The sequence below is a fragment of the Ambystoma mexicanum genome, chromosome 2p (assembly GCF_040938575.1).
Source record: "Ambystoma mexicanum isolate Mex_15411 chromosome 2p, UKY_AmexF1_1, whole genome shotgun sequence".
Taxonomy (NCBI): Eukaryota; Metazoa; Chordata; class Amphibia; order Caudata; family Ambystomatidae; genus Ambystoma; species Ambystoma mexicanum.
This window is the reverse complement of record NC_090923.1, coordinates 1,379,928,188-1,379,947,373: the sequence shown is the minus strand read 5'-3', so window position 1 is coordinate 1,379,947,373 and position 19,186 is coordinate 1,379,928,188. Positions and strand designations below refer to the sequence as shown.

Sequence of the window (19,186 nt, the reverse complement as noted above, 5' to 3'; positions counted from 1 at the left end):
TGTGTGTACATGGCACCTCTACAGGTCTGTGCCACTAGAATTATGGCATGGCCTCCTTGCATGAAGCTTATCAGCCTCACCCCATTGCTGCATGAAATACTAGTCTGGGTGGGCATGTTCTGCTCCAACTGGTCTCTAGTTGTATGTTCTGGAGCAAAGTTACTGCATTCGAAGTTATTGAGATGATTTGCAGGTGTGACTGTCTGCTGTCCTCTCGGCACACGGAGAGTGATGGTCCTTGTGGTACTGGAAAAACTCATTGCGTGTGGCTGGGGTTTGTAAGTGGTAATAAGGACATTCATTCAAGGTGGCATGGCCTGTACCTAATGGAGGTGGCAGGATATACAGCAGCAGAGGCGTTGCTGGGTGAGGACCTGGGCAGGCTATACTGCCAGATTTTTTGGTTGTAGTCCTGGATAGAAGCTCAGGAGATACAACAAAAAGGCTATCTAGCCCTGAGTCCCGACAGTGCCAGCATTAGTGTAGCCCTGGATCTTTTCCAGACCTAGCAACACCCCTGTACAGCAGCACCCTAGCATTATCTTGCCCTAACAAGGCACTATTTTCCCAGCAATTGTACTTGGGTTCCTCGCTCATGGAAATGGAAACCAATTGTAGGGGAATTAGGCGCAACCTTACCCTTTGTCCCTAGAGGAAATGCAAACCTTTTCCATCTCTCTGAAATGCTCTATTCCCTGATAGGCCTCACTTCACTAGCATACTTCCTCTTGTGCATTGGCCCAGTCATTTTCCATCTTAAGGTCTAGGGGAAAAAAAACTCTGCCATTCTCCTGTCCGTTGTCACATTAGCATGGTTCGGAGTGTGTTGTGATATTTGTATGACCACTGTTAACATCAACAGTTAAAACCTAATTTCTCCAGTGTTCTTCAGAAACTGAGGAAAGTTTTTCTTAAGGTTTTGCTGATTAGTTTGGACCCATTTGAAACTGCTGCACATTTGTATTAAAAAGTGCAACTGGCATGAGGTTCATGACTATACTAACCATTTTTCTATCTTTCTGAGTTGGTCTGTTCTTAATGAAGAGCTTTTTTTTTATTTTATTTTTTAATATTTGGCTGTTCCTGGTTTTCGTGCTCTTGTTTTGTCTTGTGATCTGCCTGTGAGGCCCTCCTCCACAGCACCCACCGAGTCCAAACTCTTGCCCACCCAGGCTATTCTACATTAAGAAGATCATTCTCTAAAGATAACTGTCTCCTCAGGGAGTGATACAATTCAATTTCTAATAGCCTTGTATTGTGGAAAATATTAGCGCACAAGGCCTTGTTAGGGTGTGGGTTACCTTGACTTGCATGACTATATTCAGGGGCAGATTGAACTATAGAACATTCTAGAGGGTTCCTAACAGGACAGTCAGTGGAGTAATGTTGCTGAAAATGCTGGGGCGTGGGCCAGACATCTAAAGGAAATTGGCCCTTTCAAATGACGGGGACAAAATGGTGTTCCACAAAAGTTGGGGAGGTCCCCCATAAAATTACGCCCATGAGTCTGGGCTGCCCTTGAAGGAAGCATCCATGACACTGACCTACCACACAAGTGACTGAATGCTGCAAAACAATCAGTCTTTCAGAGGCATTCTGCTCTCTTAAATCTTATGATTTCTCGATAGGTCGGTCAAAATCTTATGGCAGTGTAGCCAGGCCAGGTACAGGCAGGCTGGAATTGAAAGTAGAAGCAGCCCTGCACAAAATGGACCTGCCACAAAGTATTGCACCCAGCAAAGGAGCAAAGAGAGCGAGCCTGCCCAACTCAAGAACTATCGGGGAGTCATTTTGAAATAATATGAGATCGTTTATCAAAGTTCATAATACTCTGGCTTAGTTGCCATGGGATTGAGGGAGTGAGAACAATAAGGATAGCCTTGGCAGGAGCAAGGTCATCAACATATATGTTTTCTGGAAAACACTGAAAATCCTGTGATTGCAAACACACTGAAACTTAAAATGTTTGCAAACATTTAAAACAAACAGAACAGGGGACTACTTGTGAGCTTGCTTCACAGGGTCATACTCTGATGGCCATCGGCGCATGGATATGATGTGAGGTGCTGGGGCCCTTTTACGGGGAGTGAGGGGAGAAGGATTTGCATTTAGAGACAGTGCCCATTGACAGATTCTGTAGAATCCACCAATTCTGGACTATTAGGCCATGTGCTGTGTGTGATGTCCCAGTGTAGCATAGCGCATGCGCGAGCCTCGATTGGGTCCGCGCATGCGCAGTTGAATAAACGGCGTCCATGCCGGCAGTTGCCGCCGGAACGCATAACAGGCAACACCGCGTCCCGTGCCTCTCTGTATGAGTGCGTGTGTGCATGCATGCATGTGGGCCACCCGAGGCACGGGTGGCCATATAACAACTGGCGACGAGGCGGGACGCCACCGGAGCGTTCGCTTGATGCACACGGCATGTCGACCATCAGCGACGTTACGACGTGGTGAGTCACGGACCCGGCGGGAGCATTTCGTTGATGTTCTAGCAGCTGGTATACAGCAATAGCGGCCTGAAAAGGTGCTTGTGCGCTGCTTCTACCACCTCATAAACTATTTTTGGAAACTTTTGACCGTCTTCGACACCCAGAGGACGGCCCACTTCTGACAGACACTAAGCGCCAGAAAGGGAGCAAGAATACGTTGTCTGCCACCGGACAGTAATTGGAGGTACGTGCACTGCCCACCCGAGTCAGGTTTGCGGCCTCTAAGCCACAAGGAGGTGCCTGTGCGACCTGTAAACATGGCAGGAAGCGACAGAGAGGCGGAAGCTGTGGCAGTGGTGGGGAAAACACAACAGGGGTCGTTACTGCCGATGCAAGAGTTTGATGTGTCAGGTCCCCCTTCGAAATTGGGCCCAAGATGGTTGCTATGGATGAAAAAACTTGATATGTACTTTACAGCGACCGGGATAACCGATGATGATGCGAAGAGGGCCACCCTGTTGTATTTGGCGGGTTTGGAGGTCATACGCATATATGAGTCCCTTAACCTGCAGGTAGTCACCTATGCGGCAGTCAAGACTGCTTTGGAAAACTACTTTATACCGCTCTCCAATGTGGATTACGAGAGATTTCTCTTCTGTGGGGAGAAACAGCGGGAAAAGGAGTCAGTTGATCAATTTTGTGCTCGACTGCGATTGATGGCCACCACTTGTCGATGGGACAATGATGAACCTATGATAAGGAATCAGGTTCTCCAAGGATGTACATCTGGCAAGTTACAGAGGCAAGTGCTAAGAGAACCAGGCTGGACCCTGCAGCAAATCTTGGACAGTGGCAGAACGTACGAACTGGTGGAGTCGAGAGGCGCTAAAATGGACGCAGCAGTGCGTCCGGGGGCATCTGAGGATGCGTTTGCACTCGGGAAAAGGGCCATGTCGAAAGACAAGTGGGGGCAGAGAAAGCAAGAGACTCGCCCTCCAACGGGGTCTGACTCTATCTGCCAATACTGCGGATATGACTTGCCCCACTCCGAGGAGTGTCCGGCCAAGTCGAGATCATGTGGCCGATGCAATGGACCCGGACACTACGCCCGGATGTGTCGCGCCCCTGCTCCGGTGTCGGTGCAGAGGGGCCTGGCCAGGGCACGGGGTGGTGGTTCGAGGAGGCAGAGGAGCATCGCAGCCTTGGAGCAGGAAATGCAAAGACTACAGTTAGCTGAAGAGGAAGAGGAGGAAGAGGAAGAAGTCTTCTTCATCTCGAGCATCACTTCAGGGGCAAGGAGTAAGAGGCAGCCCAAATGTGTTGTGGACATTCAGGGAGTGCCGACTCAAGTACTCATCGACACAGGGGCCGCAGTCTGTGTGCTTGCCTCGGATCATTACCAGCGGATCCGGGGGCCTCCTGCGCTAGACATTTCAACTGCAAAGATCTTCACGTTTGGCGGGGACACTCCGCTTCCTATCAGGGGCGTGTTCGTAGCGCCTGTGTCCAGGGGCGGGAAAACCATAAAGGCCCGATTCTTCGTCACAGATGTGAGTCCCCATTCTCTACTCAGCTGTACGGCATCCGAAGGCCTGAGCCTGGTTCACTTTGCAATGGAGGTCTATCAAGTGGACATCGAAACGCTGCTGGACAGGTTTGCAGGTATTTTTGAAGGGGTCGGGAAGCTGAAGGTACCCCCGGTGCGTCTACACATTGACGACACGATCAGGCCAACGACCTTCAAGCATAGGCGGATCCCATTCCATCTTCGTGAAAAGGTGGAGGAGGAGCTTTGCTCGCTTGTCAGCATGGATATTATCGATAGGGTGGAAGGGCCGACGCCCTGGTTTTCACCCATAGTGGTAGCACCCAAGCCAAAACTGCCGGGGGCGGTGAGAATTTGTGTAGACATGCGCCTCCCTAATGCCGCAATTAAGAGGGAGAGACACCTGACGCCGACCCTCGATGATCTCAGAGGGGAGTTGCATGGGGCGAAAGTCTTCTCGAAATTGGATCTAAGAGCGGGCTATCACCAGCTGGAGCTCCACCCTGACTCTAGATTCATCACGACTTTCATGACACACGAAGGTCTTTACCAATTTAAGCGCCTGAGTTTTGGCATTTCATCAGCTGCGGAAGTATTCCGGAACACCATAAGAGGGGCACTCACAGGATTAAAAGGCGTTTTGAACATGAGTGATGACATTTTGGTATTTGCCGACTCGGAAGCAGAGCACATGAAGAGGCTCGAGAACACGCTGAAAAGGCTGAATGATCTGGGTCTTACCCTGCATCGCCAAAAGTGTGAATTCTTTAAAGACCGGATTGGGTTTTTCTGATTAATTTTTCACGCAGCGGGTGTGTCACCTGACCCGGCAAAGATCAGAGACATTCGTGAAGCAGCGGCACCATCGTCACCAAAGGAGGTAAGGAGCTTCCTGGGGATGGTGAATTACTGTGGGTGCTTCATCAAGGGTTTGGCTTCCTTATCTGAGCCCCTAAGAGCATTGACCAGGAATGATGCCGTGTGGAAGTGGGAAAGCAGTGAACAGGAGGCGTTCCAGGCCCTCAAGAACACCCTGTCGGATGGGGACACAATGGCGTAATGTAACCCTGCCGTGGAATCAGAGATTGTGGTCGATGCCAGTCCCGTAGGTGTTGGGGCCGTACTATTGCAGCCTGATGAAAGAGGGGACATGCGGCCCATCGCGTATGCGAGCAAGGCTCTCTCCAACACCGAGAGGCGATATTTTCAAATTGAGAGGGAGGCACTGGCCATCCTGTGGGGCTGTCACCATTTTCGCCTCTACATCCTGGGCAAGCCCGTGATAGTGGTGACAGACCACAAGCCGCTGCTACCCATCCTAGCGGGTGTATTGTCGGAGCCACCACCCAGGATTGAGAGTTGGATGCTGGCCCTGATGGAGTATGGGGTTCGACTGATATATAGACCGGGCACCAACAACCCGGCGGACTATCTCTCACGTCACCTGAATTCGGAGAACATCGACAACCCGGCGGACTATCTCTCACGTCACCCGAATTCGGAGAACATCGACAAGGACGGCGGTGTGTCGGACTGCCAAGGGCTGCTCTGTCATGTGATAGATGGGGCGCTACCAGTGGCGCTGACGAGGCTAGCCATTGCGACTGAGTCCTCCAAGGATGAGGTCTTCGGCATAATCAAAGCAGCAGTAAGGAGTGGAGATTGAAGAGAAGTGCTGCGCAACAACTCCTGACGTCAGCCGGAAGCCCAAAGGGATCTTCAGGCACTTTGGAGGGTCAGGGAAGAGCTCTCTATTTCGGATGATGGACTGATCCTCAGAGGGCGGCAAATCGTGATCCCACAGGCCTTAAGGATGCAGGTGTTGGAGCTAGCACACATTGGGCATCAAGGGGTCGTCAAGACCAAAGCAAGACTACCACCTAAGGTGTGGTTTACGGATTTGGAGGGGAGGGTCGAGAGTTTCGTGAGAAGGTGCCTGGCATGTCAGGCGGCGACCCCAGGAGACAAAGCCCCGCCGATAAGCTTGATGGAGCGAAGTGAGAAGCCGTGGGGAACTGTCCATGTGGATTTCGGCTCGACGGGTCGTGGCATGTATTTCCTGGTGGCCGTGGATCAATGGTCTAGGTACCCGGAGGTGGATGTGGTGGAGTCGACGGTGACTGAGTTCACCACGAGAGCCCTGGACAAGATGTTCGCCACACATGGCTTTCCGGAGATACTTTGCTCTGATAATGGACCGCCATTTACCGGCAGCCAGTTTGCCCAATATCTCCGGGAAAGGGGGATACGTCACCGCAAGGTATCCCCGCTATGGCCCGGCGCCAATGGAGAGGCCGAAAGGCTAATGCGTACTTTAAACAAAGTGCTCAGGATTTCTGCCAATGGGGGTGATGACCTTCCGACGAAGCTCGTGGAATTTTTGCGAGAGTACCGAACCACGCCCCACCAGTCCACGGGGGTTGCCCCTGCGGAGGCGCTGTTTGGGCGCTGCCCGAGGGGAATGCTACCGGAAGTTGAGGGGAGGAGTCCAGGTGTCATAGACAATGAGAAGGTTCGAGAAGAGCGCGCCACGCGCAATCAGAAGGAAAGCGAGAGACGAGGTCTGCAAGACAAGGAAGTGTGCGTGGGGGACTCCGTGCTCGTTCGGAACAGACACCCTGTGGGCAAGCTATCTTTACCATATGAGCCCCGCCCGTGGAAAGTCACCCATGTGAAAGGGACCATGGTGATGGCGGCCTGCGAAAGCGGCACGGTCACCCGCAACAGGTCCTTTTTCAAAAAAGTGGACACGGCAACAGAGACCGCGGGTCAGGAGGATGGGCCTAGCCAGGAGGCAGTCCCCGAGGGTCCGATTGATGATCCCACTGGTGCCGTCGCCCTTTCCGGGGACAGGGCCTCTGGAACACCAACGGTCACTGCAAGGTATCCCATGCGCAGTGGCCGGAGACTGCCTGCTCATCTCAAGGACTATGTCCTGGGCTCAGGAGACTGAGCTGAGATTGCAATGGGCCGTCAAGAGTGGCGGGTGGGATCCCGCTCATGTGTTACCGTTTATGTTTGGTGCTGCACCATAATGTTATGTTGTTTTGTTGTTAAAAAAAGGAAGGGATGTGATGTCCCAGTGTAGCATAGCGCATGCGCGAGCCTCGGTTGGGCCCGCGCATGCGCAGTTGAATAAACGGCGTCCGTGCCGGCAGTTGCCGCCGGGACGCGTAACAGGCAACACCGCGTCCCGTGCCTCTCTGTATGAGTGTGTGTGTGCATGCATGCGTGTGGGCCGCCCGAGGCACGGGTGGCCATATAACACTGTGTACCCTCATGCGAGAGACTTCATCATTGTCATGTGTCTTTCTCGCATTTATTTATTTGTTCTAGTATTGATCCGACAGCTGCCTGGCAGATGTCAGAAAAAATAAAAATAACAAAATGAATGGCATGGGTCTACCCTGTTGTGGCAAGAAACTTAAACTGCAAATATGAATATATATATGGTCAATCGTGAGTGGAAACGTATTCTATGATAACACTAATGTGCCATGACCGACATTACAGACAGCTGCCACTTCAATAAGCATTTGGCCACATTGTGGATGGACACAACGGCAGAGGTCCATGTCAACATCAAGTTCTACACTTGACCTTTACCGCCTGCATTAAAATCCCAAACTGAACCATAGCCACAACTCGAGAATGGTTTGTGTATGTGCCTGTAAGATTCTCAATATGCTGCTTGTACCACATCCCCCTGTCCTTAATGACATTTGTTTCACGTGACTTTAATACACAGATGGTTTTTAACCTGTATTTAATGAAGACGACACACTCATATACATATGTGCCACCTAGCCATGTTACTGTGTAGGGGGCGGCTGCCCCTTATTTCTGTGCCACGTGACATTGCAGATACTGCTCTGAAGCACATGTGTTGAGTACACCCCAACTGCTGTGTGGGTTGGAATGCACCCAGACACATTCCCCGACCAGGTGACTTTTGACGAGTGCCCGGGACCCCCACGCAGCCTAGACTTATGGGGAAATGGCTCTGGATCCATGAATTGCAAACTTGCACTTTGTGCATCACAGAATATGGGCAAACAGGGCCCTGTCATCGTGAGTCAGGATCTTATATGTGTGCCCTACCCTTGCTCTTACACTCTTTGCCACACAATCCATGCTTTATCATCTGTCTGGGGCCACAAAGTATACAGGCGTCCGACATGAGACAGACATGGAATATGTTAACCAACAGGCCTGTATTAAGGTCAAAAGATCAAACTAAAGTATTTTTGTAATGGGTAAAAATGGGCATGCACGTAGCTCTATCTTGGTCCGGATTGACCTGCCCAAAAGATATGTTAGTGTCTCCCAGGAAGTTTCTAGAATAGTGCAATGCACACATGATTTCATTTCTTGTTAGGGCGGGGAGCTGATCTTTTCCAGCAGCTTTAATCAATCAAAATCAAAGGGGGTAGGTTCCCATTGTTCCCAAATGAAAACTTAAAGAATTCCAAGAAGGAGAATGTCTCTCATAATCTTGCTGTTTCAGTGTGTAGGTGAAGGCTCTGGTGTTCCCAGCTTCCTGGGGGATATACTTGTGCAGCTACAGCTAGAGTACAGTAAGGAGCCCAGATCGTAATTCTGCACCAGAGCCGGGTGGTTGAGCCTATAGCTTGCATCATGCTGGCGCTGGCTTTTCACTAAGGCCTAGAGCCAGAGGAAGACAGGTCCTCTGTAGGCCTTTCCCAAACGGCCTTGTTCGAGGTCCTGACTCTACAGCCAACCACCAAAACTCCCTCTCCTCCTAAAACATGTACCTCGGGGATGTTCCCTGGTTTCTTCCTCCTCCCTGTCTTGGACCGGGATCCAAAAGAGGCCCTGGAAATCATTTTCAAAGTGGCCCCATATTACGCATGTTCAGCAAGCCTAACCCTTTTCCTATGACAACTTTTGGAAAGAAAATAAATTACTACACAAAAGAGGCCCAGGGTGTAGACAGAGGCCTACAGGGACATCTCCAGTCCACCCCTTCTCAATGCTTCATCTTGTGCTCAACATTCCACTTCATCGGGGGTTCCCCTCTTCTCGCTCTCTTCCTCTTCCTGTGTTTCTATGCTCCTCTGGATCTTCCTCCCATCCTCCTCCTCCTCTTCTGCTGCCTTCTCCTCCTCCCCCTGCTAATCCTGGTGATTCTCTGCTTCACCTTGCTCCTCTGATCGCCCCCCTCTTTCATCATCTCCTCACTGTTCACCACCTTCTCTTTAGACAGTCCTTCCTTAGGTACCTCCCTATAAGGGCCCCCCTCCATGATGCCTTTCGACATATCTGCCTTAGATTCCCTCATCCTCTCCTCCTTAACTTCCGTCATCACCTCTTTTTTTAACTTTACTCACCACCTCCTCTTTAACGCCTCTCACCACTTTCTCCATAAACACCTCCATATCTAGAATTTTGGTTTTCACCCGGTTTCCACTTATTTGCCCGTCTCTCCCCAAGCACCTGGTCCTCTTTCCCCCCAACCTCAACCTCCTCGTTCTCTTTTTCTCTCTCCATCCTCTTAGGTGTGAAGATTCTGGAAAAATTAGGCCCTGGCTGGAAGGGTTGAAGTGTTCTTCCCATGAGGGACAGTTAGGAAAATAAAATGACAGAGACACCACTGTGCGGAAATGTGTTATTTATTTGTGTATGGGTATATTTGTTGGGTGAAGTTAGGCTCTAGGAGTGGAACCTGCCTGTGCTAAGCTCCATTTAATTTAAGGTTTGGGAGTATTGCAAGATCACAGGAGTGGTTTTGGGGTTTAGCCTGGACCCCAGTTTGGTAGGTAGGTAAAGAGTTTTTACTCCTGAATATCTTGCTTGGATTTGCTGCAATGATTAGTTCCAACACTCTGGTAGGTACGAGCTCTGTCGCGCTCCTGACGCGCGACAGAGCACCCAGGACGCTCAACCTCGGACTCCAGGGCCCAACAGGAGCCAAGACTGCCACAAGGACAGCCTCCAACAACTGAACCAGGACCCCAATGAGGGCTCACAGAAATTCACACATGCCTTGAGAAAGACCCCCAGGGACGAAACACGTGTCGGCTGACCGAATTGGTACATCAAGTCCTAATAGTGTTTCTTAAACACTGACAATTGTATTAAAAAAAACACCCAAGAAAACCACCAAATAAAAAACGAATGGGTATATTTGTTGTTACCTGTTCTAAGCATGGATTAAACCATCCAACCCCACCCTGCGGCTGGATGAAACTTTCCTAAAAAGACAGGTATTGATTTGCCCTCACCAGCCCTGAGGAAGGGATTGGACAAGGAGATAACTGAGAGTACTGAAAAAAAATTTGAGTATGATGGTTGAAGACAGGACTGTGCAGGAGGCTGAGAAACAAACTCCCTGCGGTGGTGGGGCTTCGTGTGCCACCCCGGGTACAGGACTTTGCAAGGCGTGCAACATATGCTAGGAGTGGCAGAGCAATATACATGAGTCTCAGGCTGCGCGCCCAGTGCATCCCGAGCACGTGACGGGCCCTGCTGCCGTGTCTGGCCGCCAGGGGGCTAGGTCTGGCAGGCTCAGAAAGAGGAAAGCTCTGGGCTGCGTGTGCAGTGCAGCCTGGGTGTACAACAGGGCCATGCGCCCTTTCGTCCCACTCCTGGGCCTGGAGAAGAGGAGCAGTCTGAGCTGTCTCGCGCACCATTGCACCCAGCTCATCAGCATGCATTTCAAATGTGGCTATTCACATGATCAATATATTGCACACAGAAAGGTGACAATGAGAAATAGGTTTGTCCTATGGTGTATGCAAAACTGCTTATACTTCTAGCCAAAGGGACTAGCCGGCACCAGAGAATGTCTCTAACGGTTCCGGCAGAAGGACAGCCCACTTCCTGTGTCACGGCAATGACGCACTCTTCGCCTTTACTTTACCCGTGTTGCAGCACTGCCTCTATTATGGTCCGTCCAAAACAAAGAAACAAGTTCTTGCCTTAAGGGCGCGAGGGTGAGTGAGGGATAAGACTCTGCAGGGATATTTGACCCACATTGACCCTTAATGCTGTGAGTTCTGACACCTCTTACGTGTTTTGTCTTGTCTGTTTTTGTGTGCGCACCGAGGCTTGAGGGCGAGTGGCGTGTTATGGGAAATTAAATAAATATATAAATGTATAAATGTATGTTCAGAGAGGCCACGTCATCCATGCAACACACTGGCAGATATATTTCCGGCCAGCAACCAATCCGAATGAAGCATTCTGAAAGCGCATGCTCAGACTGTTATAAATGTGTGCATTAAAAATGTTCTTCCTATGCGAATGAAAGTGAATATGTTCCCTTCCAAATTGTTACGAGAAATGTTTTCCCTAAAAAAAAACGTTGTTCCCCATAGGGAGGAAAATGAAACAACGTGCTACGTGCCCCCAATGTGCAGGAGGATCATGACGAAATCTGGCTGTATAGGATACTCGTTGTCCCACCAGCTCTTCTACAGCATGATTGCCATTCAGGTAAGTGGTGTTAAGAACGAGTAGAAATGGATTGCGCCTCAAGGCACCCTAAGGTGTAACCAGACACTCAAAAAATGTTTCTATCCTTTTAAATAAAAAAAAAATGAAAACCAAACACAAGAAATTGGACAGAGAAAACGGATGATTCCCATTGCATAGAAATATAAACAAGCTGCAAAATGTTCTGATGTTTAGACAAATTAATACTTTTTATAGTGGTTAATACATATGAACAGTGCTCAAATTGAGAAAATCTACCATCAGTCTGGAAAAGGCATGCAAGCTGGGATAGGTTGTGAACTAACAGAGGGTAAAGCAAGGAAGAAAAAGAAGCATTTCATCGGGGGCAGGGGGCGCTGTTGAGCAGCCCGAAAATGGACGCCAAGCCATGGAGCTGCGTGTGGATGGGACTCCAAATCCGGCATCATCAGCAGCAAACTTCACTTTAGCAGCACTGCACCGGCCCAGTTTGAAACCGATATCGTTCTCCACATCCTGCTGTGTTTTCAGCCAGAATCGGGTGCTGGGTGACCATCTGGGCCGTGTTGGAATCTTCGACCCTCTTTTCTGTGTGGACCCCGGCGTTGCCTGCAGCTTGGAGGGGCCCCGCCTCCTGGGAGCTCCCCGCCATTTGGCTGCGGCGTGAGGGGACAGCACCAGCGGCCACCAACTTTTGTGGGGGTGTCGTGGTTCCCCCTTGGTCCCCTCGGTGTAGCGGGACTTCCCCGGTGTTTGGCCATGCTGCCCTGGGGGCTGGGGTGACGCTCGTGCTGTGCCTTCTTCACCCCGCCTACCCGCCTCGACACCGCGGCCTCAATCTGCTGGCCCGGTGGGTCGGAGCTCGTGGCAGGGGAGCAACACTGGCTGGCCATGCGCTGCGACCTGGTGCGGCCGCTGGAGCCGGCGGACTGCATGCGGACACCCGGCAGACACTGGACGGCTTCCCGAGGGTGGTGGCCTACACCCCGGCCCAGGTGAGGAGTTGGATTGGGCAGGGGCTCGCCCTCTTGGATGTTTCCCTTATCCTGGCCGCCCCGTCCGGCCTGCCTTCACCGCCTACCCCGCGGCCCGCTCTCAGGGCCCCTGGGACCGCTTAGACTGCGACACGAGTGGGCGCACTGAGCCACGAGCTCCTCCAAGCTAAACCACATCGATCTGTGAGCTCCTTCGGCTACGCGCCCCCATACATGGTGCAGGCCGCTCTGGAGGGCACTGCACCATGCTGGAGCCCAGACACCTCGATCCAGGCCCTGCACATACCTGATACGTGCGGGTGGCCGCAGACTCTTTGATCTAGTCATCGCTAGCTTTGTACACACTCTGACAGCGCTATACTGCACGGCGGCCATCCTGAGTACCCCACCTGGGCTGACTTCATGCTAGTATCGCCCTAAGGCGGCTCCCCCCAGCCATTGCACCTTCCATACTGGGTGGCTGGACTGTTTGCTGCTACTGTCTCTCTCACAAGCCAGCCTAGTTGCTACCTGGACCACAAACACTTTAGCGCCGTCAAAGCCCATTTCTACCCGCGCTCAACCATAGCGAACTGCAACAACTGGGGAGTGATCCTAACCTCTACTTTCCTGTGCTCCACATTAAAGCAGCCCAGACCTGTCGGGGCGGCCCTCATTGCACGTGTAATGCCCAATAGATCCAGGGGGACGAACAAGGTGGGCGCCATGGACAAATTTGCAAAGGCGGCCCCACGTCCAGACCAGGGTGCTACGACATTCGCCCAGGAAGATCCTGAATCCGCGCCCCACCCTGGTGCTACCGCCCTGGACCTCACGGCCAAGATGGAGGCTATGGCTAAGAACTTTGCTTCGTTCCATGAAAAACTGGACGATATTAACGCCAACCTCGCCTCCCTTAAGTCCCGAGTCGATCATGTGGGAACAAGGATAACCGAGGCGGAAAACAGAATTGGGGAGAACGAAAATCAACTTCACACCTTACAGGATACGGTGACCGCCCTGACCCGCGACATGAAGGTGGTGAAGTCAAAGTGCAATGACCTTGAACCCCGCTCGCGTAGAAACAACCTGCGCATAATTGGGGTCCCCGAAAATGCCATGAAGGGGCTCATGGAGTTGGCAGTTGAAAATCTACTTAAAGACCTATTGGGAGACCCTGCTCTTTCCCCCTTCTTTACAGTCGAGCGGGCTCATCGGGCCCTGTACCCGCGTCCCAAGCCGGGAGATCTCCCCAGGCCCATCATAGCCAGGATTCTCAACTATAGGGACCGTGATCTCATCCTACGCCTGTCGCGCGAAAAATGCGACCTTCGCCTCGACTCAAACACCATTCGAATATTCCCTGACTTCTCCGTCGGGGTGCAACAGGAGAGACGTCAATTCCTGGGAGTCAAAAAACTTCTGCGAGAGCGGAATGTCCCATACGCCATCCTCTTTCCGGCCAGGCTCAAAATTACCTTCAAAGAATTGCTGTTCTTTTTTTACGGTGCCTGAGGAGGCTGTCAAATTTATAGAGTCACAGATACCACTGCCTAATCCCAGCAGCAACCCTATGATCGATGATTGAACCTAGACCACTTTGTATTTCAGCTATATGTTTACTACTGCTTATTCCTACACATGCTGATAGTAATACAGCCTTATTGGCTCACCAGTGCATTGAATACTTGTGCTGATCACCCATGCATAGTTTACCACCGGGGACGGGGAGCGGCACCTCGCCATGCACACCGGCCCGCCATTACTAACGCCCCGCTTGCGAATTGCTGACCCGCTTGGGTCTGCGGGCCTGGACGCGGGGTGCTGGGCATGGTGGGCCTCTCCCCACGGTTGGCTTCGGCCCTTTCTTTAATTCGCTTAGACTTGGCCTAGATGTGCCTGGTGAGATCAGTCTACATATGTGTTGTTTGAGGTACTGCTGGTAACCTATTGCCATTCCTATTCTTTCAAGAGTCCACCACACGGCAACGGCGCACCCCACTGCGATTGCAATGTTTAATTTTGTTAATTTGAAGTTGGGCATAGGCCCCGGTTGGGCTAATGGGACTGCGGACCCACGTTGGGAACTGCCTGTTGTCCCCTTTTTCGCGGGACTTGTTAGTATTATATGGTGGGGGGAGGGGGGTATCACTGCCTGCTTGGAAGGGGTGATGAGGGTGGGGGGTGAAATGGGGTTGATGTGTGTTATGAAAAATGACAGAGGCGGATCAGCAGACCACAGTGCAATCCGGCATGGACTATGGTGCTAATAGCACCATGGTCCACCGCCTGACTTGTAATGAGGGCCAATGTGTTGCAGGCATGTAATGCAATTCTGCACTAGCTTTTCTGCATTCTTTTTTATGTGCTAATTTTTCCATACTGTGGATAAATGCTGTACCATCTTCTTCGCGCAAATGTGGGTAGGGCTATGCGCCATTATAACCATTGCGGTCACGTAACAATTTGGCAACATCCAGTTCTTGGTCTCTTTGTCCACCCAACATCCCTCCAAATCTAATTCAGCGGAGCCCACAGCCCACCCCTGAATCGCTTCAGTCGTGGCCTCAGCCTGCATTTCTTTCACTGTGGCAACTCCATTCTCTATCATACAAGGTACTTCCTCAGTCTGTACTGTCATCATTTTATTTCCCAAATCTGTGGCTGTTTGCTTCGCAATCCTGTCTGCAAATGCGTTTCCCTCTCCCACTTTACATGTTACTTTTTTATGCGCCTGGCACTTCACTATAGCTAGGCGCTTTGGAAACGTGAGTGCAGACAACAATCGCACAATCAAAGGGTCATGCTGAATCCTGTCCCCATGTGATGTCAAGAAACCTCTCTCAGCCCAAAGTCGGCCAAAGTTATGAACCACGCCAAAGGCGTACTGGCTGTCAGTATAAATATTCACGTTCAAATTCTCAGAGAGTTCACAGGCTCGGGTCAGTGCTATTATTTCTGCGGCTTGCGCCGAATTGTAGGGGATTCTTCTGCTTTCTACAACACTCTCTAGGGTAGTAATTGCATATGCGGCCGTTGATGTGCCATCAGGTAATTTAAAACAAGAGCCGTCACAAAATAACTCCCCATCTGGCTCTTTCTGTGGGATGTCGCTCAAGTCAATTCTTCCCTTTGTTTCTTCTTCAGTGACCATTAAACAATCATGGGGTGGTGATTCATTGTCACCAATTTCTGCTATGGGCAGTGGCATTAATTCTGCAGGATTCAATGCGCTACACCTCATAATTTGGATGTGGGGTGCAAACAAGATGAGCTCATATCTTGTCAGTCTAGCTGAGGTGAGGTGTTGCGCCTGTGTCCTATTTAATAGAACGTCTATAGCATGTGGCACCATCAGAATTAAAGTGTGCCCCAATACCATTCCTTCCATTTGTTTCACTGACGCAGCAGCCGCTGCGACGGATCGCAAACATCTTGGTAGTGCGCGCGCTATAGGGTCCAACGCGCAAGAATAATAGCCGCACAGCCTATTTCTTCCACCTTGTTCCTGTGTCAAAACCGCCAATGCACATCCTTCACTCTCACTCACAAATAGTCTAAAGATCTTTTTATAGTTGGGAGTGCCTAAAACCGGCGCAGCACACAATGCAGATTTCAATTGCTCAAACGCTTTCTGACATTCCTCATCCCACTGTAAAGGCATCACTGCATCCTTTTTAGTCAACTTTATCATCGGCTTCACAATCAACGCAAAATTACTGATCCACTGCCGACAATAAAAGGCCATGCCTATTACAGCTCTGACTCCTTTTTGAGTTTTTGGAATAGGCATACTAGAAATACTTTCTATGCGTACTGGTGTTAATATTCTCCCTTCTTTCGAAAGTAGGTAACCCAAATAAGACACCTCTTTCTGATTATACTGGAATTTCTTCAAACTTGCCTTGTGATCATGGGTCGCTAAGTGTATCAATAGTAATATAGTACTTTCTTTGCAGATCTCTTTCGTGTCAGCAGCTAATAACAAGTCATCTATGTACTGCAAGAGTACGCAACCTTCGGGTAATTCTAGCATGTCTAGCTGCTCTTTTAGCGCTCTGCTGTAAATGCTTGGGCTTTCTGTGTATCCTTGTGGAATGCGTGTGAATGTGAATGATCGACCTCCTAGAGTAAACGCAAACAGATATCTACTGCTTTTATCCACTGGAATGCTAAAGAACGCGTTCTTCAAATCAACTACACTAAAGTATTCTGCAGTGGCCGGTATCATTGTCAGTATTGTTGTGACATCTGGAACCAAAGGGAATTGCGGGTCTACCACTTTGTTTAGTGTGCGCAGATCAATTATGAAACGATAGGGTACTTCATTGCCTCCTTTCTTGTAAACTGGAAGAATCAGGCTGTTGCACGTGCTACCTGCAATTTCTTCAACCACCCCCAATCTCACCAGGTCAGTAACAATGCTTTTCAATCCCTTCTCACCTTCAACAGAAATTTTATACTGGGGAATTCGTGGTAATGTGACACCTTCTTTCAAAGTTATTTTTGCTGGCTCTATTTTCAAGCATCCTACATCGTTATCATGCATTGCCCACAGACAGGTTGGTACTCTACTTAGCTCTTCTGGTAACGCTTTTGACATAAATTCTGTCACCAGTGTATCGTGAGGCCACATCATGAGGAACACCCCGTCTGCCGTACAATGTATGACTGCCCCCAATTTTCTCAACAAATTTAATCCTAGCAAGTTCTCTCCACAATTTCCTGTCAAAAGAAATGGACACTGTTCCGTAAATGGTCCTATTGTAATTGGGGCAGTTTGGGACATGGGGTTAATTACTGGTGTACCTGCGAACCCTACAGAAACATTCTTTTGCCCCGACAGTGGTATCTCTGGAACCAAGTGGTGGTCTATCGAGCACTTCTGTGCCCCTGTATCTACAAGGAAACGGTGCTCCTTATTCCCGACTCTCATTTCTACGTAGGGTCCTCTCTGATTCACAGGAATAGACACTGGTTCCGACCCCTGCCGTGGGCTGTCCTATCGCGAAAATAACACATCGTCCGATGTGTAGTCACTGCTTCTGCTATAATACGTGTTTGGCTGTGTATCAATAATATTCCCATTTCCCCCTCGATGTCCTCCACTCTAATCATTCCTCTGTTGGCCCTGCCCTCCCTGATTTTGGTTCGAAACACTTTGGTTCAATGCCTGGTTCTGTTGCGCTTGGTTTTGACCATAGGATTGGTTTTGAGTACCTCCATTGGTATATCCCTGCTGCTGCTGCATGCTATTTCTGCTTGGGCCATTTGACCCCTGATGTCCTCTATGAGGCCTTCTCTGACCAAACCCACCTCTATTCTGTAGGTGGGGGCATTGCGCTCGCCAGTGTCCTTCCTCCTTACAGTACGCACATTGATTTACTCCGAATGACACCCCATGCATATTATTCAAATTTCCTCTGCCCTGCGCATTTCCTCTACCTATATTGTATCCAATGACCTGCTGCAGTAACACCCCTACTATCGTTCGCATCGATTCTTTTCTCATCTCCAATGGGTACCCATTACATATCTCACTTACTTCCTTTACTGACGTTCTTTTGTTCGACATCCATCGCATTGTTTCCCCCACTCATACCTGCAATCTTTGTTTATCCCCTATTTGTCCCGGTACCGGCAAATGCTTTGTATCCTCTGAAAGAACTCTAGGCCACGATTTTTGCATATACAACCTCGACGCCTCCTTCCTACCTTTCTTAATACACTCACTACTATATTCAGGTGTAGCAAACATTTCAGCATATCTGTCTTCCATTTCATTTTTCACTTCAATGAGTTTGTGCACATGTTTTCTTACATCCTCATCTCTTTGCTCACTGCGTGCTAACTTATTCAAATCTAACAATCGCTGTGGCTGTAAATTTCCAAGTATCTTTTTCCATTCTCCCACCAAAATTTCCCCCATGCATTCCAACACTACCTGTCTCTCGTCGCTTCTTCGGTACCCATACAATGAGGCCAACGCTGCCGTCCCATCGTTTCCTTCTATGTACATTTCTGCCTCTTGCCGTAATTCAATCATTCTTTCTTTGCTGATCGCGCTTCGAGTTACCCGTCCAAATCCTGTTCCTTCAGCCCCACCTCTTGCCTCCCCGGTCTCAATTTCGACTTCGGGAGGGGCGGATGGTGCTGAATCTGTCTCTGGAGCGGGAGGTGCGGATGGGACAAGTGACACAGGTGTCATCTGTGAAGGGCCTTCCTGGATGCTGGGAAATTGCGTATCCGCGGTCTGCGCTTGTGGGAGGGCTCGAGCTGTGGGTGGGGCTTGGGTTAATGCTTGTGTGAGGGGAAGTGCTTGGGCTACGGGTGGGGGTACGAGAGCTACTGGTTGGGCCTGCGCAGTCACTACTGGCGTGTTTGGTTTCGATTCTGGTTTTGGGCCTCGACCCGTGTTAGTTAACAAATGTTCCATTAATTTGTCTGCTATGTGTAGTTCCCGCTGCGGGTATATTCTTTCTATGTTCATTTGGTCACGTCTCCCTTCCCGTTTTAAACTTGCCGTCCACTCCTCCATCTCCTTTTCTTCTGCTACCTCAAGCTTCGTTTTGTGCCTACGTGCATGCTTCTCTCTACTCCTAAATCGGAGCATTGCTTCCCGCCTCCAATCTTTGACAGTCTCAAAAGCTGTGGGTCGCGCTTTTTTTCCTAATTAGCACCCTTTCTAGGTTATCTATCCTCGCAATCTCAAAGCTACCATTAATCGGCCACTGATGGTCGGGTTGCTTTCTAGTTTGCCTATGCCAAATTTCACGAAATATTATCGCACCCACACC

At 50.0% G+C, this 19,186-nt stretch overlaps 1 protein-coding gene across 1 annotated transcript in view; it reads left to right on the top strand.

Annotated features, from left to right (window-relative positions):
- Positions 1–19,186, top strand: part of LOC138567514 (UPF0764 protein C16orf89 homolog) — a 546,721-nt gene that overhangs the window by 272,570 nt on the left and 254,965 nt on the right. The window contains exon 4 of the mRNA XM_069645784.1: positions 11,319–11,436. Coding sequence (XP_069501885.1) covers positions 11,319–11,436 — 118 coding nt within the window. The remainder of the gene's footprint in view (positions 1–11,318; positions 11,437–19,186) is intronic.